At 39.7% G+C, this 25156-nt stretch overlaps 2 protein-coding genes across 5 annotated transcripts; both read left to right on the top strand.

Moving 5' to 3' along the window:
* Positions 1–301: 301 nt before the first annotated feature.
* Positions 302–13903, top strand: LOC126369467 (sphingosine-1-phosphate lyase). 4 transcript variants are annotated; one of them, XM_050013879.1, is made up of 11 exons: positions 302–538; positions 1974–2111; positions 2643–2858; positions 3669–3877; positions 7042–7275; positions 7930–8139; positions 10179–10299; positions 10914–11031; positions 11856–12002; positions 13085–13205; positions 13545–13903. In XM_050013879.1, the coding sequence occupies exons 2-11, from the start codon at positions 1976–1978 to the stop codon at positions 13656–13658; spliced, it is 1626 nt and encodes a 541-aa protein (XP_049869836.1). In that variant the 5' UTR covers positions 302–538; positions 1974–1975; the 3' UTR covers positions 13659–13903. The 4 variants fall into 4 exon arrangements, with proteins under 4 accessions (XP_049869836.1, XP_049869835.1, XP_049869837.1 ...); XM_050013878.1 differs by having other exon boundaries at positions 302–773; XM_050013880.1 differs by lacking the exon at positions 302–538 and adding an exon at positions 822–887.
* A 2057-nt stretch (positions 13904–15960) lies between these two features.
* LOC126369803 (uncharacterized) lies at positions 15961–25133 on the top strand. Its single transcript, XM_050014367.1, has 11 exons — positions 15961–16080; positions 16537–16689; positions 17255–17351; positions 17771–17900; positions 21888–21981; positions 22371–22533; positions 22801–23244; positions 23297–23461; positions 23532–23720; positions 24059–24141; positions 24813–25133. The coding sequence occupies exons 1-11, from the start codon at positions 15961–15963 to the stop codon at positions 25095–25097; spliced, it is 1923 nt and encodes a 640-aa protein (XP_049870324.1). The 3' UTR covers positions 25098–25133.
* Positions 25134–25156: the final 23 nt, after the last annotated feature.

The raw sequence follows: 25156 nt of genomic DNA, 5'->3' as shown, positions 1-25156 counted from the left end.
GCCTTTGCGAAAGTTGTTTTGAATAATTATGTATCCGAGTAATGACAAAGTAGGTAAATTATCACGTTAAATCTGAACGGTGCCATCTATATATAATTATTTTTGGGAAACGTAGCCTGGAAAGTCCTTCATTCCCTGCTTCTGTGCATTTTCCAGAATTCCCTTCATACTGGCAACCCATTCTAATTTATATTCGGATACACGCATCAATATTTTTTGACTCACTTTACATTCATTCTTTTTTTAGTCATATAAAAAGGCGTGGAAGAATGGTCTTTAAAATTATAAAGATAAATTTTGACAGCTGTCAGAAAAACATTTGGTGGTTGTAGTTGTATTATTGCTTTTTTACGAGATATATCCGAGTTTCTGACATAAATCTGCTTTAAAATATTATTCTAATAAGAAGAAATAATAGAAAAGTTACCTACCGAACTCAATAATATAGCTGTACAGCCGTTGTTAATAATATATACACAGTACTGATAAAGTACTGATAGTACAAGTATAAATTCGAATATTCATCTCATAATCATAGGTACATATTCGTTCGATGTTTTTTCATTAATTATTATGTTTTGTGGTCGTTAGCCTTTTGCTTCATTTTACGCACTATAATCTCATTGCCCGATCTCACGATTAGGTAGTGTCGAATTAATTTTATCTGTGAGCGAGTTATCTATTCATGATTATGTGCTTGTTGACAACAAAGATTGAGAACTGAGGATTTTTTTGATAAGGCTCTTGTTGAATTCCACGACTTTGATTGTTAGGTGAGTACTTTTATATTAACTTGATACTCAACTTTACTTACCATGGCAATGTCGTAATACTTAGCGTGGTTACCGGCTTATTGATCGTTTGGTGAGGGATATCGTGTTTGTAAGGTAATGTTTCTAATACCAGGAATTGGTTTGATGCCTTGGAACATTAGTGTCTAGTAGACAATGGACCTTTCAAGTTTGTAACTGGAAACATGTAGTGTAGTCCAGTTCAGTTGGTCAGTGAAGACACAGGCAGGGAAACAAGTACACACTGTTTTAAACTTCCATTATTGCTGGAAATACTTGAAGATCATTATCATGAAGAATTTCTACTCATTTAGTAGTATAGAGACCTACAAATGGATAGGCAAAAGTGCAATAGCTCTCATTTTCATAATGCATTGGAGTGTTTTCGTGGTATTCCTGAGATCTGGTAACATTTGGCATAGCCTATACTCCATCATCTATCAATATAATGTCTATTCTCTATTGATTATTGGCCTTCAATAATTTAATTGGTGTTTGAGTATCATTTCAATAGTTTGTGTAAATAAGACAGTGCTTGAAATATTTTTTCTTGGGGTTGTGAGCTATTTTCTTTGATAGTTTAATCTTGCTAGATGAATTATACACTAACCGTATTTTCAATTTTGTGGCAAAATACTCATTATTCTCAGTGCCCACAATAGTTAAACAAAAGGAATTTGAATTTTAAGAGGATTTTATGTACTTCATACAAATTTTAGACAAATAATGGCCTCGATTCCCACAGACACCTAATTTTATTTTAAGTTAACCTGTCATTTTCTTATCCACTGAAAAGGTAAGGGACAGATGATTGATAACTGTTAATTTTAAAATAAATGAATGAATAACCCTGCTGGCCAAAACAAGCATCTTGCTGTATGCAACCTATTTGACATGTGCTCTCAATTTAATTCTGTTGCGTTATTGGCCAATATAAAAAATAAATCATGGGAGGGTTTTTTAAATTTCTGACTAAACTGGACATGTGTTCCATAAATTTTATGCCTGTTGATTACCTGTCACTTTTCAACAATATAATCATTATGTAACATTCTTTATTCCTTCCTCCTTATTAAGGAAATTTGTGTCAGTTTTTCTTGCTGCATTGTTCATTAAATTATGCTTCACTGCCATAGCCTAACTTACTAATGTGCAATAACTATAGTATGTGTACTATTTTAGCCATGAGTGAGAGACCGCAACCGTTGAAAGCCATCAACCGTCTGTTCGAAGGCAAGGAGCCATGGCAGATCGTCACAATGACTGCCTCCTCTGTGCTGGCAATAGTATGGGCACACAGTCTTTACAATCACAAAGAGAGTGAGTAATGTTTAATAATATGCTAGTGCAAAAAGAAAAAGACGGAATTATAAGTAAAAAGGGTTAATTTTATCCTAGATTTTAGTGTCTTTTTGTTATAAAGGTCAATAAACCCAAATGTATAAGTTAATTAAGTTGTCTGAAACCCTTGTGACTTGTGTGTTTGTCTCCAAAAAGTTGGTATAGTTTCTTGGGTATACCTATAATGTTAATAATAATAACACATCATTGCACACATAACACAGATAATGTTGATTGTTTATTTAAATGATATGCAAATGTTTGAGTTCTTTGTGTTTATAATTTTAAATATTCATACTCATTGTTTTTCTGTTCAAGACAAGATATGGTTTGTGCATTATTTATGCTAAATTATTGTGCAAAACGTAAGAGCTTGTATTTATTAAATATTAAGCCTGACCTTTGATAAGGGCGGTTATCAACCTCAAAACCTACATGACAGAAGAACAATTAAAGTATTATTTCTTCAATTGAGAATTTGCACATTGAAGATTTTATTTTTAAATCTAGCTGTATCAAGCCGCCTGCGCAAAGAGTTCTTCCGATGGCTTCGTTCGGTACCTATGGTGCGGAGGAAGATTGAGGAAAAAATGACAGAAATTACTTCTGATTTCCGGAAGGATGTCTCCAAGAGACTTGCGGGCGTTACTGTGCGCCATCGGTTGCCAGAGTCGGGTCTCACTGCTGAACAGATAGCCGAAGAAGTCAGGGATCATCTTAATTTGGGTGAGGATTAATTTATTTGTATTTGTTACATATACGCGATTTAAGTCAAAACTCGAGGTTTTAATTCCTTGAAATCCTATCGTCACTTAGTTCTTAGGTAAACCGAAGAGTTTCTCGGTGTGATATTGTTAAGAACTGTTAAGTCCTTCATGATTTCTCACAGAGTCCGTTACCCATTTCGCGAAAATAAAATCGCTCATGCTCATGCTAATTCATGCGCTCGCGGCACGACAACCGCGCCGCGCGGGGCGCTAATTATATCGAGGGCTTTGGCCAATAACCGTACAACGTCTATCTACGTAGATAGCATTCGATGCGTCTTTCCAGGCTACGTTCCCAAAAAAAATGTAGATGGCGCTGTACAGATTTAACGTGATAATTACCTATTTTCTCATTGCTCGGGTACATAATTATTCAGAAATGTAATGCAATGGAAGAGGCATATATTATAAAAATAATCGTTTCCTTGATATTTGGGTCACATTATGTACGGAATTGTGTTGCTACCTATATTGCTTCTCTTTATTTTGATCAGATGATTGTATGATAACTGAAAGATGTAATTGTGCCTGGGTGTAATAAAAAAGGTCATCATTTATATCCAACAACAAAGATAAAAGATGCATGTCTGTTATCCATGAAATTAGAAGGTTTAACGAAGGCAAGTTTGTTCAGCGCCTGGAAAGTCCCCCCGCGCCAACACTGTGTCTAGAGTTAAGCATATTCAATCATCTTCTTATTAGACCTAATATTATTAGATCTAATATATTTCATCAAAATATAAAGCTCACGTCTCCATTGTTTTGTCAGGTGTATACGACTGGAAAAGCGGCAGTCTTTCCGGAGCTGTATATCACGTGAATGAGGATATAACGCAGGTCGCGTGTGACGCGTACTCGCTCACAGCGTATACGAATCCTTTGCACGCCGACGTTTTCCCTGGTATCAACAAAATGGAAGCCGAAGTCGTCAGATGTGCCATCAATCTATTCCATGGGGATGACGAGTGCTGTGGGACGGTGAGTTTCTTCCATGCTTACGTACCTTGTGATTTTTTTTACCACTGCATGATTCCGCCGCTATTTCAAAAGTGCTCCCCTGATGCCGGGCAGCAGCGGTATCAGTACTGGTTGGAGACCGAAGAAATGGATTCTAGAAGGGCTCTAGCTGGAAACATCACCGATTGAGAAATTGGTCAGTGTACTGCGGAACGGAAGGCGATTGGGGCAACCACCGTTTTACACGCCCTATCTATGGAGCAATGGCGATTACTCCACCGACAAGAGCGCAGCTCTTAAATAAAGAGAGAGAGCATGATTCCACTTCTGACAAAAAAACCCCAACCAATCTACATATAATTTTCGTCTAAGAGTCACATGTTACATTTTGTGCAGCGATCAAAAAGTCACCCTGTACATACAATACATAACATACATACATAATATCACGACACGGGTAGACACCAAGGGATCCTGATACTCACACCACTTTCGCTTCTTCGATATGCCGTTTAGAAAACTGAGGGACTCTTGAAGTGCCCTCTGAATTTGATAGACAAATACATAAAATCCAACCTATACCCATATTGGGGTAGGTAGGGCCAGAACGCAAGTCATTTAAGACAACGAACAGAATAGATGAAAGAGAAGGGCTAAGTGAGCGCAAAACGCGTGCCATACAAGTTGTAGTAAAAGAGAGTGGAGATGAACTGGCCATAGCGGCTCTCATACAAAATGTGCGTTAGGGATTTTTTCTTTTCCGTGGCAACAGAGGCGGCCCTAGCAAAATATTTAGGTGGTGGAGCTCTCATAGTGGCGCCCCACATAATACAGTACATAATACAATAAATACTACGAGTTTTATGTGGCCGCTAAGAGGTCTAGTTCACAGGGCAAGTGTGCCCAATCTAGTTACTACCCTGTAGATCCAGGGCCAGTGTGGTCCGGTCTTGGCTGATTTTGAAACAATATTTTATGCAAAGACAATAAAAGAATAAACTATATAAAAGAGGTAAAACTCTATAAAAAGATGTGCTATCTTGCACATTCTCCTAATTTTCACATTTATAATATTAGCAATATTATGTAGATTACGTTAATAAATAAATTCTAACTCTGTTGTTGCGTCTGACTCGTTCCACTTTAGAGAACAAAGGGGAAATCTGTGTCGGTAGGTATGTTCAAATTGATTTGTGCTAGTAAATGTAGCTAATTAACCATTATCGACGGACCTCGATGTTGAATACTATAACATGACGTCCGAACTTAATTAGTTTTACGAGATTTGGTGAAGTATTTAGTACGTCTTAAAAGTATTGTTTTTCCCACATGGACACTAACAGTGGGGCTAATCCGCCAGTTAAAAGTCGCTCAGCGTGCTATTGAAAGAGCTATGCTTTGAGTTTCTCTCAGATAGATTCCGAAATGAAGTGATCCGACAGAAAACCAAAGTTACCGACATAGCTCTGAAAGTTAGCAAACTGAAGTGGCAGTGGGCTGGCCACATTTGTCGGAGAACCGACAACCGCTGGCGCAAGCGTGTTCTGCTGGGCTAATATAATTATCGATCGATTAAATACATTTTGTCGAAGTCGATAAGTTTGCCTTTTCCCCTAACATGCGTGTCACGTGATTTTGTTCGTATTTTGACAGAACGACATGATTTATTAGTGTTCACATATTAGCACCAATCGACAAAACGACGTAGGTAATTACATCGTCAGATAGGGCTTAGTGGGGCGCCTTGGGAGTCGCCTATGTCCAGCAGTGGACTGCAATGGGCTGATGATGATAATGATTTAAAAGAAGTGAAGCGTCGGTACGTCTGTGGGATTACGACATTCTGCATAACTTTTGTATCGTAATTATAAGCATTTATTTTATGTAGCATTTTAATCATGATAACCTATCAGTTGAGATAATATTCATGTCACTCAGATAACATTCGTCTCAATTTGCTTAGCTATCCGTCCATACTGGTTGTCGTGTTTGTTTACATACTATACACGGCCAACATGCATGTATGAACATTGTACAGTGCATGTAGAAATAAATGTTAATTGCCACTCAAGGTTTATTAACTGATAACAGTTTGGTCCTAACACTCGTACAAATTGCTACCAACTGCTAAACATACTCGCTAAACTCACGCCCAAACAAATTTTCTTCAAGAAAATTAAATATTTTAAGAGGTATAAAATATGCAATTATAATTTTTAAAATACTTATTTGAAAACTGTCAAGTAGCCAATTGTTGCGAGAGCAATGCACAATACGTGACTTATCATTCTTTTAGGTTTGCTTATCTTCATTACAATAATACTTAGGTATTATTAAGAATAGCTCTGTTGTTCTATTACTTAGAGCAAATATACATAATCTTTAGTAGGTATCTTTATTTACACGTGTTGTTTGCTTATGTTGAGTTGCTTATGAACATAGAATAATAGGGCATAATAATAAGGGCATTGCAGACTCAACAAGCACCTGCATAGAATGGAGCTGACCGAGACCTTTTTATGCAGATTCTTCATTCAGACGCCATTACACCTGTCGTGCAGATGTCTTTATACATAGTAGAAGCTGAACACTGGGAGTCGTAAAATGCACCCCCAGGAGATTATGGAGCTTTTTCCCAATGGTGCTGGATCTCATAGAACGGATCGGTTTAGAGGAGGATTTTTAAATTTAGGGACTTCTTTCAAATACTATTACTAGTATTATGTTGTACCTAATTTGTTGTAAAATGTACATAAACAATCACTTAATATGTTACTTTCTAAGTATTCATACATGCTCGCCAGTTTAACACTTTCACGAACACTGAACACCGGTCAATTATCTTTAATTCATAATAGTAGATATTTGGGAACGGGACATCGCCTGTAGACGTTGAGTCCGTGAAAGTGTTAAAGAACTCTTGAACTACCGTTTCTTTAAAACATCCTCTTGCAATTCTACCACTTACATCCGCATTGTATATAAATCTTCTTCGAAAAGCCTAAACCCAGGACTCTTTTAAATAACATAAGCTCTCAGCTATATCCCAATGCAGTAGTCAGAGGTACATCCATCGCAAGGTGAACTAAGTACCCACACCTCACCGTGCTTTCTGATAGCGGTAGGTGGTGAGCCGTATCGGCGTCTGTAATGGTCGACGAATTTAAAAAAGTACATAATTGCAGGTTACAACAGGAGGCACAGAATCAATCATAATGGCGTGCAAGGCCTTCCGAGATTTGGCTTACAACAAGGGCATAACCAATCCTCAGATAGTAGTTCCTTCCACCGTGCATTCGGCCTTCGACAAAGCCGCGCAATACCTGGGCTTGTCTGTGAAGACTATCCCGGTGAACCCAGACACGATGACAGTGGATGTCGAAGCTGTTAAGAAGGCTATTGGCAGACGAACGTGCTTGGTAAGCTTTTAAGTTCTTTTTAGTAGACCAAACCTCCGTGGTCCAGTAGTTGAGCGTTCCTGAGGTCCCGGACAAACAATAATCAAGTGATTATCACAAAGTTGTGACCCCTTGTTTGGTTAGGACATTGCAGGCTGATCACCCGAGTGTCCGGAAGCAAGTTGATCCGCGTTCCGAGGGTATGTTTTGCAGTCGGTAAGTAATCGTTACATGGGGTTCTTGGCGGCTCAATGGAAACCCTGATACCAGAGTGGATAACGTCGGTCCCTGACAACCCACATGAAAGAAAAAGAGCAGAGCAAACGTCGTCGGCAGACATTTCACACATTCCTTGTGGCTATTCCAACAATCCGCACGAAACGACGAAGCTCTCATTCAAATCTGCAATAAAATAATCATTACAAACATTGACTTTACTCTGAATCTATTTTTATATACAGGGTCTTAATGACATCGTTACAAAAACTTTGAGGGATGATTCAGGCCATGATTCTGAGTTGATATCAAGTGGAATTTTCCATCGCAAAAGTATGGGACGGAAAAGAAAAATCCACTTGATATCAACTCAGAATCCTGGTTTGAATCATCCCCTGAATATTCGTTACGATGTCACTAACACCCTGTAAAATAATATTCCTCCGATCTTAATTACAGATAGTAGGTTCAGCCCCGAACTTCCCGTACGGAACCATGGACGACATCAACGCGTTGTCCGACATAGCCCTTGAGTATGACGTTCCGTTACACGTAGACGCCTGTCTCGGGGGCTTCATTGCTGCTTTCATGCCGGCGGCAGGGTTCCCCGTGCCGGTGTTCGACTTCCGACTGCCAGGCGTTTCTAGTATATCTGCTGATACTCATAAGGTGTGTAACTTTATGTAGTACTAGGCCAAACTTCATCATCACCAGCCCATTAACGTCCCCACTGCTGGGGCACGGGCCTTTCCTATGGATGGATAGGGAGATCGGGCCTTAAACCACCACGCGGGCCCAGTGCGGATTGGTGGTTATTAACGACTACTAATGCAGCCGGGACCAACGGCTTAACGTGCCTTCCGAAACACGGAGGAGTTCGAGATGTTTTTTTTTTGTGGTCACCCATCCTATGACCGGCCTTTGCGAAAGTTGCTTAACTTGAACAATCGCAGACCGAGCGCGTTTACCGCTGCGCCACCGAGCTCCTCAAACTCATCAATAGGGCAAACTTACAAAAATAATATTAGATTGATTTTTACTGACTGACGATATTCGAATCTGCAGCTCTTGCCAAACATTACAAAAAGCATTAATCCTTTTTTTTTACATTTATAACGCATATCCGGGTCCTTATGCGGCTTAACAACATTGTTCTGATAAATGACAATCAAGTCACATAAGATACTTTTTTTCGATACAAAAAAAGGTTCAAGTATTATATCCTTTAGGACCCCGAGACCGACCCCGCCGGCGTGGTCGACGATTTCCCTCAGTCAGCGCTTATCGCTATCGACCCACTAGGGTGGATTAATTCTTTCAAATATTTATCCTCTCAGACGACGCCCTGAGCCGAGGTTCGCGCCCAACTGGGCACCCTCAGGCCTGTTGTCTTAAACGTTGTACCGGGTGAGAGCCTTCAGCGCTCCCCATTTGTCCGGCCAAGTAGTTAATGCCATCTGCGGCAAATCTACTGTTGGGTTTTGGGCTAATAATCTAACTACAAGCTCCTCCCTCCTTCAACGCGTGAAATTACCATTCAAATTTCGCGCACCTGACGCGGGAGCCGCGCGGTTCTCAAATCCGCCGCAACGCGTCGCCACCGTCAGCTTGGAAAAAACTATCGCCGGCCGCGGTTCGCGCTCCCGCTGATTAATTGAAGAAAATTACTGTTCTTGTGTTAATTGTGACAATAATACCCTGGATTGAAGTGCCTCGCTCCCGGGGCAAAACGTGAGTGGAGTGAGCCTTTTATTTTTTGTCTAGCCCTTTTATATTGAATAGGTAGATAAACGCCATCTACAATAAGTCACGTGAAAAAAAAAATATATATCCTTCGCTTAGTGTCTGTGAGCCCAACCGCGGTATGCCTACCGTTACTAAGTCATTATAAAATATCGTAACTAAGTCAAACAAGGTTGATTTTAGATCATCTTGGACTAGCTTCTACTTTCAAATTAGCATTTTATAATTTTTGAACGACCCAGTTATCTACCGTATTACTATTAACACCGTGAATTGGTGTTACTCAACATCCACCTCACAAGCCATACGACAGAACAATTTGCCACAAACGTATTAAGAATTGTATAGGTATTTTTCAGTACTGGGGGTTAAAATGGCCACATCGAAGCAATTTATCTAAGATCGCAATATTGTTTGTATTGCGCACTTAATTTTATATGCGCAAATGTTAAATTGCAATATTGCTTTGTTAGATGAATTTCTTCGATGTGGTCTTTTAAACCCCCTACTCAGCCACCAGGAATGGAAAATGCTACACCGACAAGAGCGTGGCTCTTAAATTGATGATGACTCAGCCACCACCTATCACGTTGATGTAACAGAAAGCTCGGTGAAGTGTTGGTACTTAGTTTATCTTGCGATGGATGTACCTCTGACTATCCCAATGGGCCAGTTTCTAACTAGTCAAAATAGTTATTTTTTACTAAACGTCAAAACACGAAATTACTATGGAATTTGTATGAAAAAGCCACTGTGACGTCATAGAAAAAAGTGATAAAATGTCGGACTTATTATTACTTTTTTATTGATAAAAAATCATTAATAAGTTAAATAGAAAAAATATTTTTTTTTCGTTAATTTTTGTATCTGTCTTTATTTAGTAATAAGAATTTCGTAATTTATCTTTAACCTAGTACACGACCCAATTGGGATATAGCCTTGAGCTTATGTTATATGTTTTTCAGTACGGGTACGCGCCTAAGGGTACATCGGTGATTATGTACAGACGTCCGGAGTACAGACATTGCCAGTACACCGTCACCACAGAATGGCCCGGCGGAGTCTACGGCTCTCCCACTGTTAATGGTACGTAAACATACGTACAATTACAATAGGATACCCACTGACACATATTAATATCTTATATATAATATATTTTACTAATAGTTTCTAGTTTCTTTCTACCTTTTTTGTACTCTTTTCTCTTCTGTTTTATCCACTTATTCATATTTAAGCATGTCAAATCCCTCACTTTAACTGTACACCACCATTCTATTCAATAGTGTATCCTTTACTAATTTGTGGTTAACGGTTTCCGGCCAAGTAGTTAATGCCATCTGCGGCAAATCTACAATAAGTCACGTCAAAAAAAAAAAAAGAAAAAAAAAGGTTAACGGTGCTGGTGACACAATTATTATCTCCTGTTAATCAACTCTTTTACTTAAGTTTTTATTGTGAACACTGTTTGTTGACCCTAATAAAAAAAATAAAATAAAAATAGGCAGCGAATGTTATCTACGCAGATACATGTCGAACGGCTATTTGTCAAAGCCCTCGATATAAATTGAGCCACGCGTGTTGGCTGATGATTATTATTTCAACTGGAACTACCACGATTACGGAATGTTTATGGAACGGGAGGTTAAATTAAAAAAAATATATATATCCGTCGAAATAAAGTGAATGTTGTAATTGTGCAGGCAGCCGTGCGGGTGGTTTGATAGCTGCCACCTGGGCCACCATGATGTTTGTGGGCAAGGACCGTTACGTCAAGATGGCCGAGGAGATACTCACAATCACCAGATACATCGAGGGCGAGTATGTATTGATCCTATCACATAACATACATAAACAGCCTATATACGTCCCACTGCTGGGCACAGGCCTCGCCTCATTCAACCGGAGGGGGTATGGAGCATACTCCACCACGCTGCTCCAATGCGGGTTGGTGGAGGTGTTTTTACGGCTAATAGCCGGGACCAACGGCTTAACGTCCCCTCCGAAGCACGGAATCATCTTAATTTTTCGGACAATCAGGTGATTCAAGCCTGAAAAGTCCTTACCAAACAAAGGACAGTCTCACAAAGTGATTTCGACAATGTCTCCATCGGGAATCGAGCCCGGACCGCCAGATTGTGAACCTAACGCTCTAACCACTAGACCACAGAGGCTGTTAATCCTATCACGTCGTAGATTTTTAGAAGAAAATACGAACACACGATAGAAGAAGAAATCTGATAAAAATCTAAGAAGAAAACTACCTGGGACTCTTCTATGCCCTTCGTACCATAACAAACACAACAAATACGTTATTGCACATTACATGCACAAAACAAAAGATAAATAGAAAGAGTACTTATTCTACCTGAAAATAGGACAGTCAATACTCTCTATACGATAAATATACACAATTACAGACTCCTTTTCCTTTTCGGTGATTAAAAAAATGACAGGTATAATTTAATGCTACTTATATTAGGGAGCTGACCGTGTGTTACCACTGTGACACTGTTGTTGATAAGCTGTCGATAGCAACTACTATCTACCAGATAGGTTCTAGACAAGCTATCAGGCTCTTATCAGCCAGCGGTGACAGTCTTTAATCTACCTTTTATCCTAATCCATAATCTCTTCCTTGCCAGAATGCGAAGTATTGAGGGTATCTTCGTATTCGGTAAGCCAGCGACTACGGTGATCGCGTGGGGCTCGAATCACTTCGACATATTCAAGATGGCCGAACTGCTGCATAAGAAGGGCTGGTCCTTGAACGCGTTGCAGTATCCTTCTGGGTAACGTTTTTGTATATATACATACTGGGTGTTAGTGACATCGTAACGAATACTGAGGGGGATGATTCAGACCATGATTCTGAGTTAAAATCAAGTGGAATTTTCCGTCGCAAAATTCATGATTTTTTTATTATTTTCAATTCTATACTTTTGCGATCGAAAATTCCACTTGATATTAACTCAGAATAATGAGCTAAATCAGTCCCCTCAGTATTCGTTACGATGTAACTTACACCCCGTACCAGTACATGGTAGCCATACAAGTAGGTAGAGTGTTAGTGACACCGTAACGAATACTGAGGGAGATGATTCAGACCATGATTCTGAGTTGATATTAAGTGGAATTTCCTGTCGGAAAATTCATGAAAATTTTTGTGTTTTTTTAAATTATTTCCCATTTCATACTTTTGCGACAGAAAATTCCACTTGATATCAACTCAGAATCATGGCCTGAATCACCCCTCAAAGTTTTCGTTACGATGTCACTGACACCCTGTATATATAGCAATTTTATATATTATTATCTTATTTTGCCGAGTATGGTAATCTGGGGGTCTAAAAAGGCCAAGCCTTTGCAATTCACCTAAAAAGCAATACTGCAATTTGAGATTTGCGCATATAAAAGTGCAAAGTCTCATCATCATCAGCCGTACGACGCCCACTGCTGGGCATAGGCCTCCCCCAAAGCAAAGTCTATGCAAAGTCTACGAATGTCAAATAGCAATATTGCTTTTGTAGATGAGTTGAGTCAATGTGGCTCTTTTTAACCCTCCCAGACTGTACTCTGACCATGTTACTCTATTAACATATTTATTAAAAAGAGTATGGGACTACGGGTGGGTTTTGATTGAAGCAGAAACAAGCGGGGATGTGGCAGGAGTCTACTAATTCCCCCTCTCACTCTCCCACGCTGTGACAGGCTACACATTAGCTCCGCTCTGCTTCCGTGGAATCTCAAACTTATTCGCAAATATTAAGAGTAAAACGAAAGTACACTCAACCTTCTTCTGGACTGTCTGTCTCACTCGCAATGTCAACGTCTGGTTTAACTGGCCTAATGTACCCTTTCCTTATGTCCGCAGCGTGCACATGTGTGTGACGCACGCGCACACGCAGCCAGGCGTGGCGGAGCGCTTCGTGGCCGACGTGCGCGCAGTAGCTGCAGAATGCTTGAAGGGAGGCGCTGCCCCTGTACAGGGAAAGGTTAGTATCTTTTTTTTATTAAAAGTTTTGAATGCGTTACTATACTACTTATCTAAAAGTCACGTCCTGAGAGAGAGAGAGAGAGAGAGAGAGAGAGAGAAAGAAAGAGAGAGAGAGAGGCGGAGGTAGGGGAACAATGGGCGAAGAGATATAGGGGGGCTGATTACTTGGAAAATATTGCTGAGGAGCAATAAGGTATATCTACCCTCTAGTTTCTAGTTTAAATGTGTCTATTACCCAGTATGTTGACAGAGTTTCGTCTAGAAATGAGATGAATTGTTTGTGATCAATTTGTTTTTATGTTCTGTGTACAAAAATAAATGAAACTTATCCTTTCAGATGGCGATATACGGCGTAGCGCAAGAGATATCTGACCGCAGTCTAGTCTCTGACATTACCAAGCATTTCATCGACTCCATGTACTACTTACCTAAACCCGATGATAAGGAATAAACTGTCTTCATATAAGTACTTATAATTATATGGTATGTCTAAAAATATGTAGATCTTTCTTTGTTTCATTTTGTCAAAGAGTAAATGCGACATGGTTTTGAAGTATATACATATTTTTAGATATGACATTACATATATAAAACACAAACGCTCTATAAAAGCCTAGAAGATTCTATTACTGGGTATAGACATCGTTGATCCATCACTGCCCAACTGCGTGTCGATGAAGAAACTCAACCCGAGTCAATTTAAATTCTGGTTTTAAAAATCTGGTTTAATCGTAATCATAGAATAAAGAATAATACTACGTATAGAACGGTAACTCTTCGCCCCGCACCAATTTGTAGTTAGATTTACCTCACTCCCATGGGTCTTACAGTCTCGGTCTTAGTCTATGGCCGTCTAAGGAGTAAGAGGGAGCGCGCGCGTATGATATCTGTCTCGCTCGAACTTATACGTTAGTCGGCACACGGGAAAAATGCGATGTTTGTAAGGACTGTCCGGGTGTGCCGTAATCATAAATGATTTGATTATAATCGCCAGATACGCTACGTCATAACGTCACTATTTATATTATAAAGATCGACAAGAAAGTTTTGGCGCGTGGCGAACGAATACTAACAAAACGTAATTTTTGACAGGTTTAACATTCCTGCGAAATGCTTTTCAGAGGTATTTGGGACCTAACCTGTATTAGGACTGGTTTTCCCTTCGCGGATTCAAGGTGAGGCAGTTGCTTCTGTAAAAAACCGGACCAGTCAAGTCTTCAGGTTAGGTAAGTGGACCCGGTGAAAACGGGATAACGCTAGGATCTTAACATAAATTTTATCAATAGTTTTTATACATGGATAATATATGGAGACACCAGCGCCCTCTTGCCAATGTCATCCACGCCCCAGAAAGTTCTTGTAGATGCATAGTTACAATTTTGCTATGAATGTCTTTGGCTATAAGTCATGACTTTCGGTAGATTTAGCTAGTAAATATATATACTTATAATTATAAATGCTAAAATGAATTATCGGGATTTCGATATGTAACTGTTGTCTGTGGCCAATTTAGAGCCAGTGTCAAAATTATCATAATGGTAATCGATTTAATGAAACGGGAAATCAGATCACTAATTTAATATTTAATTACTTTTACCTTATTATTTTCGAGGAAATAAAAGTGTTAGTTATCATGTAATGTAACGAAATGTATCTTTCGACCGATTCATTGATATACCTAGCAGACCGTAGTATTACCAGAAGTTAACGGTATAATAATTTCTCATCAAAAAATCGATTAAATTCCGAATTTATATTCCATAAAACACGAATTTTAAATTTGAATTTGGAGCATTGAATTCTCAATGAACTAAAAGCTATTATTTATTTTTGTTCTTATTACTCGTATTTATTAATTGTTTTTCTGATAATCGTTATGAAACAATTTGCGAGTTGTTTCGATTTTTTTGATGAGATGTATTTTTCATTTTTATATTTTATTGTTGCAAATTTTGGCAGCATTTCCTAGTACAAGTTTTCCAGTTTTAATACTTTAGTAGTGAGAGCTTTTTTACCCGAATGTACAACGAAAATGTTGTAAAATGGTCATACTTTCCTATGCAAAAAGTCACATATTTAGTTGTAAGTACACAATTTATGTCATGATGATACTCCAGAACTTTTTAAAGTAGAAAATAATTAAATATTACTTTGTATAAATTGTAATTATGTACCACAATTATATTTGTAGATCATCCGTTGTATGTTATATTTTTGGTGATGAAGTTTTTATTAAATTGTTGTTTAATATCTGCGTTTTTCATTTATCACAAACATTTTGATTTTTCCTCTAAGAACCGTGATTTGCTTTCTAATGAAGCACAGGTGTACGAGTCCTAAGTAAAGTTTTCAGATTCCTTGGTGACGTACTTATTTGGTGATCTGTCGCACACGTAAAAATATGCTGTACATCATTTTATTTATCTGTCGATCATAGAGCAACACGCACCTTTGCAGTCTCTTGAACGTTACAATACCGAGTCACGGCATGAAGGGTCTTGGAAGAAAAAAAGAGGTTTTGATTTTTCTTGGTTCCTTACGATTCATAGGACCATTAACGAAGGAGGGAATTTTCTATCTCTTCCATAAAGCAACACGGACCTAGAGAGCTGTGGATCTCTCCTAATAAGTAACATTCCTCTTTACTTCTGCCAGAATTTTCATAATGACAACTGCGTCAAAATTTCAGGAGAAAGTAAAATAATTAAAATATGGTCAACAAAATTAGGTTTCGTGTTAGTTATGTCAGTAAAATGCGGTTCGTTATAGTAGTATTTTTATGTAATTTGTCCATGTTAGCTTCGGGCAAAGTGAACTATTGTGGTTCGAAAATGTGCAGCCACACAAATGCCCATACCTTCTGTCAATTTACAGTGAGTGAATTTCCCTTCAATCAGTATATTGCATTGATGTATAATTGGTATAATATATACTTGCTTGCTGTACACAAAATTGGAAAGGCGGGAAAAGAGGGTCCTAGGGCGGAGCGTGTATTTTGTATGAAATTGTCAAATGTAGGTAAACAAAATCCCGCGCACTGACCTACTTTTGATCTACAGGTCATCAATAAAAAATGTAAGTAAGTATATTGTAGATCACGCGATATATATCTACGATATCGTATATCGTAGAAAAAACGAAGCGGTTTAATTATCTCGTTGCGAGCAAAATAACGATACGGCGAGTGCCGTGGTACGGGTAGGTATTTCAGGATACCAATTCGTTCTGAGGTGGATATACCTAAATCACTTTGCGACTGGTTATCAATTCCTGACACAAATAGACAATCAATCATTTCATAGACAATGCATGATAGTGTTTCGTCGCAGGTGACTCCCGGCCCTCAGTGCATAGGCTACATGGAGGCGCCTCTATCCAGCGAGGAGAAGATGCGAGTGGTAGCGCGTCTGAACTTGCGACGTGCCGCAGCTGCCAGCGGTCGCCTGCGAGGGTTCCCCGCTGCTGGGAACATGCTTAAACTGGTGACATTTTATAGTTCTATAAGTACATAATTGATTATACTTACATAGGCTGCATAGAGGCACCCCTACCCGGCGAGGAGAAGATGCGAGTGGTCGTCGCAAGAGTTCCCCGCTGTTGCTGAGAACATGCTCAAACTGATTAATACCTACTACAAAACTTGCACTGCTCTGAACACTGGAGGGAGCTCCCCTGTGGGTTGGTGGAGTCGTGAGCCCAACGCTCTAACCACTCGACCACGGAGGCTGTTAATTGCTGTTCGGTGGACCAAATTTAATAATTGATGTAAAATCCTGTAATGCCCAGTTTACAGCTACACCTGCTGCTGCGTAATGTTGGGCCTAGCCAAATTGCAACGGCTTAGCCACTAGCGCTTTATCGAAACGCTTAGCCGAACAAAAACGAAGTTACATAATTATGTACAGAAAATGTGCCTATGGGATTCACAACTACATGTCATGTCGTTTATTTGGGTTAGACAGTGTGAGTCCCGAGTGAGTGCTGCGGCTGGTAATGCAGTCCTAAGATATGGCGACCCGGACTCTACATCTTGATACATTATTTCAGATGTGGATAGACGAACTGGCGCGGGAGGCACAAGTATGGGCAGATCAGTGTGAGCCGCCTCGTAACCCTGAGGCGAATGACGCCTGCCGCGATCTGTGTAAGGACTAAAGCATTTTTTTTATAATCATCATCATTTCCGCCTGTCATTATCAGGCTTAGACTTTGGACTCAGGTGGGCCGAAATAAAGACAATTTGTTCAGGTGGGGTTTCTCGGATGGCTCAGACTTAAAGTGCAAGTGCGTCACTGTTCCCCAAACGATCGAACATCTTACATCGTGTCCAGAGTGCCCGAACACCTGCATGCAGGAGGATCTGATGAGCGTTGTAGATAGCGCCACACTTGTTGCTAAGTTTTGGGCGCTACTATTTAGTTTGCCATCTACACGATAAGAAAAAGATCGTACCAGGTAACAGGTTACACATCATTGGTCATTCTTCTTCAGAAAGACGTAAAATTATTTACACAGCCGAACTTATTCGTCAGAATGAGCGCCAATGTAATGTACCATGTTCAGATTCGGTGTCAGTCGGTCAGTGCGTGGCGTCGGTGGTGGGCGAGGCACCCGGACTGCGGCCAGAGTCCATGGTCGACCTCTGGTACATGCAGAGCATGCACTATAAGGGCAACATCACCTCCTATGAATCGTAAGATATTTTATGTTAGCGTTAGGCGTTAGCCCCATAGACTGAGATTGTGCTATGGTTAGCCGTGTACTTCCATCTCAAGAAATATTTCTTACAATTAATTATCCGTAATATCATAGCCGTTTCAAGACAAACCTGCATAAGTATTTCTTTTAGTTATACAGGGTGTTAGTGACATCGTAAAGAAAACTTTGAGGGATGACTCAGACCATCTGAATCATCCCCCTCAGTATTTGTTACTATGTTGCTACACTTATATTACTTGATGATGATACACTTACACCCTATATTTAAGAGAGTCTCAATTAGGATTAGGGTAACGATATAATGTACTCTTTTCTTCTTCCCTCAAGTGGGTTGTGGGCCGATGACCGACCTTATCAATGGTCAGTTATTTTTGAACCGCCAGACACCCTAACATGGGTCATGTAACAAATAAGGTAAACGCTCCTATTACCGCCAGGTTAAGCTATGCTCTGATTACCGCTCAGAAATTAAGTACTTCTGTATTTGCTAGTGCAGCTTATTTATTTTATTTGTATTGTTATGACTGTCTTCTGCTAAATACATCAAGAATTTTTAATTTTGAGTGAATATTTTGGATAAAAAATATTTTTATGTCCGAAAACTCACTTTCCTCTATTACCGCCACATAAATTGCGGTTTTTTCTATTACCGCCTTTGCTGCATCGAATACCGCCAACGAGATATCTAACCAACTATTCAGGTACAATAAAATACTTTATTTAAAAAAAAAGTTGTTTTTACCACTGTTAATGTAGTTAATAGATACATAAATTGGGAAGGCACTGTCTCTTAAAATACAGGTTCACCTAGTTTGAAAGACAGCGTTCCAACAAAAACTGTAAACGAATTGTTTTCAATAATCATCATCATCAACAGCCGTATGACGCCCACTGCTGGGCATAGGCCTCCCCCAAGGATCTCCACAACGATCGGTCCTGCGCTGCCCGCATCCAGCGGCTTCCCGCCACCTTCACCAGATCGTCGGTCCACCTTGTAGCGGGCCTACCCACTGAGCGTCGTCCGACACGTGGTCGCCACTCCAGAACCTTTCCGCCCCAGCGGCCATCGGTTCTCCTCGCTATGTGTCCTGCCCAGTGCCACTTGAGTTTTGCAATTCTCCGAGCTATGTCGGTGACTTTAGTTCTCCTGCGGATCTCCTCATTTCTGATTCGATCAAGCAGGGAAATACCGAGCATAACTCTCTCCATTGCCCACTGAGCGACACCGAGCCTCCTCACGAGACCCATAGTATGCGGCCACGTCTCACTGCCGTAGATCATCACTGGCAACACGCGCTGGTCAAAGACTTTCGTCTTGAGACACTGGTATTTTGGACGAGAAGATGTTCCGCAGCTTCCCGAACGCTGCCCATCCGAGTTGGATCCGACGAAAGATCTCTTTCTCGAAGTTGGACTTACCTAACTGGATTATTTGTCCTAGGTAAATGTACTGGTCTACAACCTCGAGTGTAACGTTCCCAACCTGAACTGGAGTGGGTGCGACATGGTCGTTGGACATAATTTTTGTTTTTGCCATGTTCATGCTAAGACCCACTCGTTGGGATGCGTTACTGAGATGCTCGAGCATGGTGTTCAGTTCTTCCAGGGTCTCAGCCATTAGGACTATATCATCGGCAAATCGAAGGTGCGTCGGGATTCGTCGGGAACTCACCGTTGATGTTGTTGCCAAATCCTTTCCAGTCCAGAAGCTTAAAAATATCCTCCAATGCAGCAGTGAACAGTTTCGGAGAGATGACATCTCCCTGTCTCACTCCTCGCTGCAGTTGGATCGGATTAGAGCTCTGGTTCTGTACTCGAACTGACATAGTGGCATTTTGGTAGAGGTCCCTTAGCTTTTCGATATACCTATGGTCCACTTGGCACCTCTGAAGAGACTGCAACACCGCTCAGGTCTCGATCAAATCAAAGGCTTTCTCATAGTCCACAAACGCCAAGCAAAGTGGCAGATTATACTCTTCGGTCTTCTGTATAACCTGCCGCAGCGTATGGATGTGGTCTATGGTGATAAAGCCTTTTCGGAAACCGGCTTGTTCGGGAAGTCGTCAAATCTGCAAGCGAGACGATTCGTAATGACCCTCGAAAACAACTTGTAGACATGGCTCAGAAGCGAGATAGGTCTGTAGTTCTTCAGTAGGGCTGTATCACCTTTCTTGAAGAACAGGACCACCTCGCTTCCGCTCTATGCCCTCTGCGTTTTGCCCTGAAATATGACGGAATTGAAGAGCCTCTGGAGGGCTTTGAGTATTGGCGTTCCGCCCGCTCTCAGAAGTTCTGCTGTGATTCTGTCATCTCCTGCCGCTTTGCTGTTTTTGAGCTGTTTGAGGGCCATCCTAATCTCGTACAGGCTGACGTCCGGGATATCTTCAGTGTAGTGTCGGGTAAGCTTGGCTTGAGGGTCTCGAGCCATGCTTTCGCCTGATGTTTTCGTGGAATATAGCTGTCTATAGAAACTCCCAATCTCCCTCAGGATTTCGGGAGTCGACGAAATGATTCTGTATGAGGAGTTTTCAATAAACTTTATTATTATTGTTATTTTTTTATTAAATGAATTATGACATAAACTACAGAAAAATCTTTTGGTTTCATAGATTTATATACATAATTGACGTCTGTCTCTGTCCATCCGTCTGTCTCTGTCCGTCCGTCTGTCCATCCGTCTGTCTCTGCCGGTCCGTCTGTCTCTGTCTATCCGTCTGTCTCTGTCCGTCCGTCTGTCCATCCGTCTATCTCTGTCCGTCCGTCTGTCTCTGTCCGTCCGTCTGTCTCTGTCCGTCCGCCTGTCTCTGTCTGTCCTTCTGTCTCTGTCTATCCGTCTGTCTCTGTCCGTCCGTCTGTCTCTGCCTGTCCTTCTGTCTCTGTCTGTTCTTCTGTCTCTATCTGTCCGTTCGTTTCGGTCTGTCCGTCCGTCTGTCTCTATCTGACCGTCCGTTTCGGTCTGTCCGTCCGTCTCTGTCAGTCCGAAGAATAATGCATCACCCTGTCTATAAATCATAAGAGGGAATCTATGGTGGCGGTAATAGAAACATGTATGTAATTTCTGTGTTTCAATTTCCGCCACATAAAAATTAGCCTTAAGAAAACAAATAAATATTCAAAATGAGAGCTACGTATGTAATTACCAGTTTCAAAGCATATTTTAATAAATATCTAAAGTATTTAAATTAGAAATTCATAATTACTTCAAATACTTGTTCATACATTTCTTAAAAAAATACATTAACTTATATGCAGCACAGGATACTTGAATTCCACCAAATGTGTGGCGTTAATAGATTTTAATATAGTTCATGAACCATACTATAAAATAAGATGATAACATTATGAATGATTGGGCATGTTACCTTAAATAATTAAAAAATACAAATATCATACAAATATCGATCGCCGCCATAGGTGGCGGTAATAGTAACCAAACTGCAAATGTATGCTTCTATCACCGCCACATTTTAAAACTCAAATTAATCATTTAAAACTAACACAAATATCAAATATAGCATGCTTTCTCAGTTCTTAAACGTATTAACAAGTAGTTATAATTACTAAAATGAAGAAAAATTATGTTTCATCGGACACAAAACCTTAAGAAAAAAATGTTGTATGCTTATGCATTTCAGTAGTGGCTTGTATGGAGCGCGTTGCTTGCGCGGACACTGCACACTTACAGACCAATCACAAATTAGACTGTTGTTGCCCACGCTCAGGGGTATGTTCGTTTCATAGTCAATTAATACATGTATCTTTTGACATTTGAATCAATTTTCTATCTCGGACACAATTCAAAATATCCGCAATTTAAAAAAGGTGGCGGTAAACGATGTCGATTTTTGGGTGGCGTTAATAGGAGCGTTTACCTTATGTACATAATTAATTAATTAGTAGCCTGAAACGATGACTGCTTAACGTGTTTTAATGTTTAACGTGTTTCATTTAATAATTTCAGTCCAACGGAATCGTCTTCTGGCAACTACGCCGATTTCGCGCAGTTGATCTATGCTAAGTCGTATCTAGTGGGATGTGGACGAAGCAGGTTTATGGTACGTCTGGAGTTTAGAAGATCTAATATTGTATTGGAAGTAAACAAAAAAACATGTGTAATTTCTTCAGCTGCTTATCATCTTGTGTTTGTTGTACCTAAAAGGTGTGTTCCAATGGGTAGGTAGGTATAATGAGTAGTCCAAGCGAACAGTGACGATCCCTAGATATATTATAACAGTGTTTACAAACATCACTTCTTATCTCCCCGGGCATGACATAAAGACCGCCACGAGAGAGTGGTTCCTAACTTCTTGAACCATTATCCATTCCTATCACTATACGGTTCGTCATAAGAATGTAAATCTTTGGACTGTAAAGTGTCTTTTGATTACTGGTCGCTTTGCATTAGAGACGATGGGCGCGGGTTTATGTAGTATGTGTGTTCCAGACTACAATGCGCGGTCGCGTGCGCAGCGTCGAGCGCCTGGTCTGCAACTTCGCGCCGCGCGGCCCAAATGCAGGGCGCCCTCTGTGGACCATGGCCCCTCCTGCCACTGCCTGCCCTCCACGGTCCATCGCGGATTACTCCTTACCTTCTCTCTGTGCTATCCGTTAGTTATCGACTTTTTAATTTTATTGAGTAACCTCGTCGTCACGATCACAATTAAAATGCTGAATATAATTATAATTGCATGGCTGAATAATCGTAACTTTACCCACTGAACAACTACAGTACATTCCTGGTTCATTCAATTTAAAAAAAGATTCATTGGATATTAGGAGTCACTTATGAATCTTATGTTCGTTCCTAACAAAAGCTGTAGTAATATTGTCCAAAAATACGAAACACAAAAGAAAAATGAATAAACTAATTGCAGAGCGCGAATTGGACGAATCAGATGACCAGGATAATTTGTGGTCACTTGAAGAACATGTCCTTTTGGACACATTATTTGAAATTGAAAAAAACGAGTCGCTAAATTACGTGGGAAGCATCGATGAAATTTTTCTGACAAAGATTGCTATTGCCACCATATCTCCAGATATAATTTCCACCGATGAAAGTTCTATGCAAAAACGCGACATCAATAATGATTTTAATATGTCATCGTCAACACTCAATATTTTGGATGGTATGGATGACATCATGGAATTTTCAACCTCAATGTCAGAAATAAAGACTAACAATTTTTATTCGCCTATTGGTAAAGCTAAAAAATATTTCATCCGACCGAAAAAAGGAAAAGTCAATTTAATTGGTAGACCGAAGTCGTATAACATGCAAGATTTAACAGAGGATGAAAAGGACACAAGAAATGAGAGTAAGTGTTGAATATGAATGAATAAACTAGTTAGAAGAAATAATGAACTAAGATGTTTCTATCGCCTATGTTGCAGATTCTAACTTGCAAATGCAGGATCTTCCGAACAGAGACAAACATTTTGATGTCGATTACGAATTTGTTGAACATTCTGACGAAGTTGTGTCATCCACCAACGAAGACCCCACAAGAGCTATGGTCTCTACTTCTGAATACGGTGTGTACTAACATTTACAACAAAATTGAAAGCGTGGAAGTGACTTATTAAAATAATGTAAACGTTACAGAACATATTTCGTCAACAAAAGAGTATAAGGATTTAAAAGAAGATGATGAAGATACTACAAGAAAGGAAAATATCGACTCTTATACTCCAGGGGCAACTCAAAAGCCTTTAGACCCAGATGAGGAATTTAACCATTATTACGCAAGGTCAAATGACACCGATGCCGTCCTAGACGAGTACCTTTCCGATCGTAAGTGATGGTTGAAAACCCCTTTAGGAAGAATTTCAGATGGATACTTAAAGACCGTAGCACTAATCATACACTTATTCCCAGATTACATTTGCACAAGTTTATAATAAATTATTACCTAAATATCGCACCAATCATAAGATATACTTTTTCCTCTTTGTGTTGTCTATTTCCATGTAATTGTGTTCCTATATTTATTGTGGTGAAGAAAAATTTAAAACGAAAGTACGTTTCAAGAAACATTAAGATTGTGGCAATGCTTTTCTTTTTATGTAACACTAACACACAAGAGTTAATTGGTAGGATTTGTTGATAAAACATATTATTTGTATCTACAGCGGAAACAGTGCGACAACTTCAAGAAGAGTTGGATCGAATGGAGAAAGCGGTTTCATCTACAATGACTACGCGGTCTGATAAGGTAAATAGACCTTTTTTAGTTTCTTTAGCAAGATTTGCCTTAAAAATTCCAATCGGTCAAGCAGTGGAAGGTAATATACCTATAGCTCTTTTATTATCAACTATACTCTTTTATTATTAATTTATTATCAACAACCCGCAAGCCGCATTTTTTAGCCGTTGGTCCCGGCTATTAGCCATAAAAACACCTCCATCAACCCGCATTGGAGCATCGTGGTGGAGTATGCTCCATACCCCCTCCGGTAGATTGAGGAGAGGCCTGTGCCCAGCAGTGGAACGTATATAGGACGTTTATGTATCAACAATATATTTTTTCAAGTCATGATGTTCGTTAGTGTCACCAGCTTTCTTTTAATGAGCAACCCGAATAAATAAAAAAAAAATGTAATTTTTAAAATTTTACAGTAGAGCGCTTTAACGATTTTTGTTTTGCCATACCTACGTTAATTACTAAGTTAAATCAGTTTCCGATTTTTTGACATTTATGACTTTTAAGAACTAGATGTGCGATATATAGACGGCAGCGATGCGGCTCACCACCTGGCACGTTGGTCTAACATAAAGCTCGGGTGAAGCGTGGATACTCAGTTCATGTTGCGGTGGATGTAGGTACATCAGACCGCGCAATTCAGAATATAATCGCGAGCTTATGTTATGCAAAATTTCCAATAGGTGCGGCGTGATTTAAGAGATCTCCCGCCAGGATTGGAAAATTTTCAAGATTTCCGGAACAATAGTCAACTTCAGCAGTTGTCAGACTTGTTGGCAGAAGAAGAAAGGAACAGATCCATGGAACGAAACCCCATGCTCAACATGGTTATGAAATATATGCCCTATTTGAAGAACTACAAACAAGGCTTCATGAATAGTGCAGTGAACAGATCACAAAAATTAACAACAGCGGTCTATAATTTTATGTTAATATTAACATCCTTTATAATTAATGTTTTGTATTAGGTTTACGTTTATGTTGTATTACAGTTTTGTTTTAATAATTTTCGGTGTGTAATAAACTT

Source organism: Pectinophora gossypiella, chromosome 9 (genome assembly GCF_024362695.1).
Source record: "Pectinophora gossypiella chromosome 9, ilPecGoss1.1, whole genome shotgun sequence".
Lineage (NCBI taxonomy): Eukaryota > Metazoa > Arthropoda > Insecta > Lepidoptera > Gelechiidae > Pectinophora > Pectinophora gossypiella.
This window is presented reverse-complemented; position numbering and strand designations above follow the sequence as displayed.

Excerpts from the sequence above, each read along its gene's own strand:
- LOC126369467 (XM_050013877.1), top strand. The coding sequence starts at position 1,083 with ATGAAGAATTTCTACTCATTTAGTAGTATAGAGACCTACAAATGGATA. Across the intron at positions 2,859-3,668 it reads CAGGGATCATCTTAATTTGG|GTGTATACGACTGGAAAAGC; the intron begins GTGAGGATTAAT and ends TTGTTTTGTCAG. Across the intron at positions 13,206-13,544 it reads CTGCCCCTGTACAGGGAAAG|ATGGCGATATACGGCGTAGC; the intron begins GTTAGTATCTTT and ends TTATCCTTTCAG.
- LOC126369803 (XM_050014367.1), top strand. The coding sequence starts at position 15,961 with ATGCGGTTCGTTATAGTAGTATTTTTATGTAATTTGTCCATGTTAGCT. Across the intron at positions 23,462-23,531 it reads GGTCTCTACTTCTGAATACG|AACATATTTCGTCAACAAAA; the intron begins GTGTGTACTAAC and ends TAAACGTTACAG. Across the intron at positions 23,721-24,058 it reads AGACGAGTACCTTTCCGATC|CGGAAACAGTGCGACAACTT; the intron begins GTAAGTGATGGT and ends TTGTATCTACAG.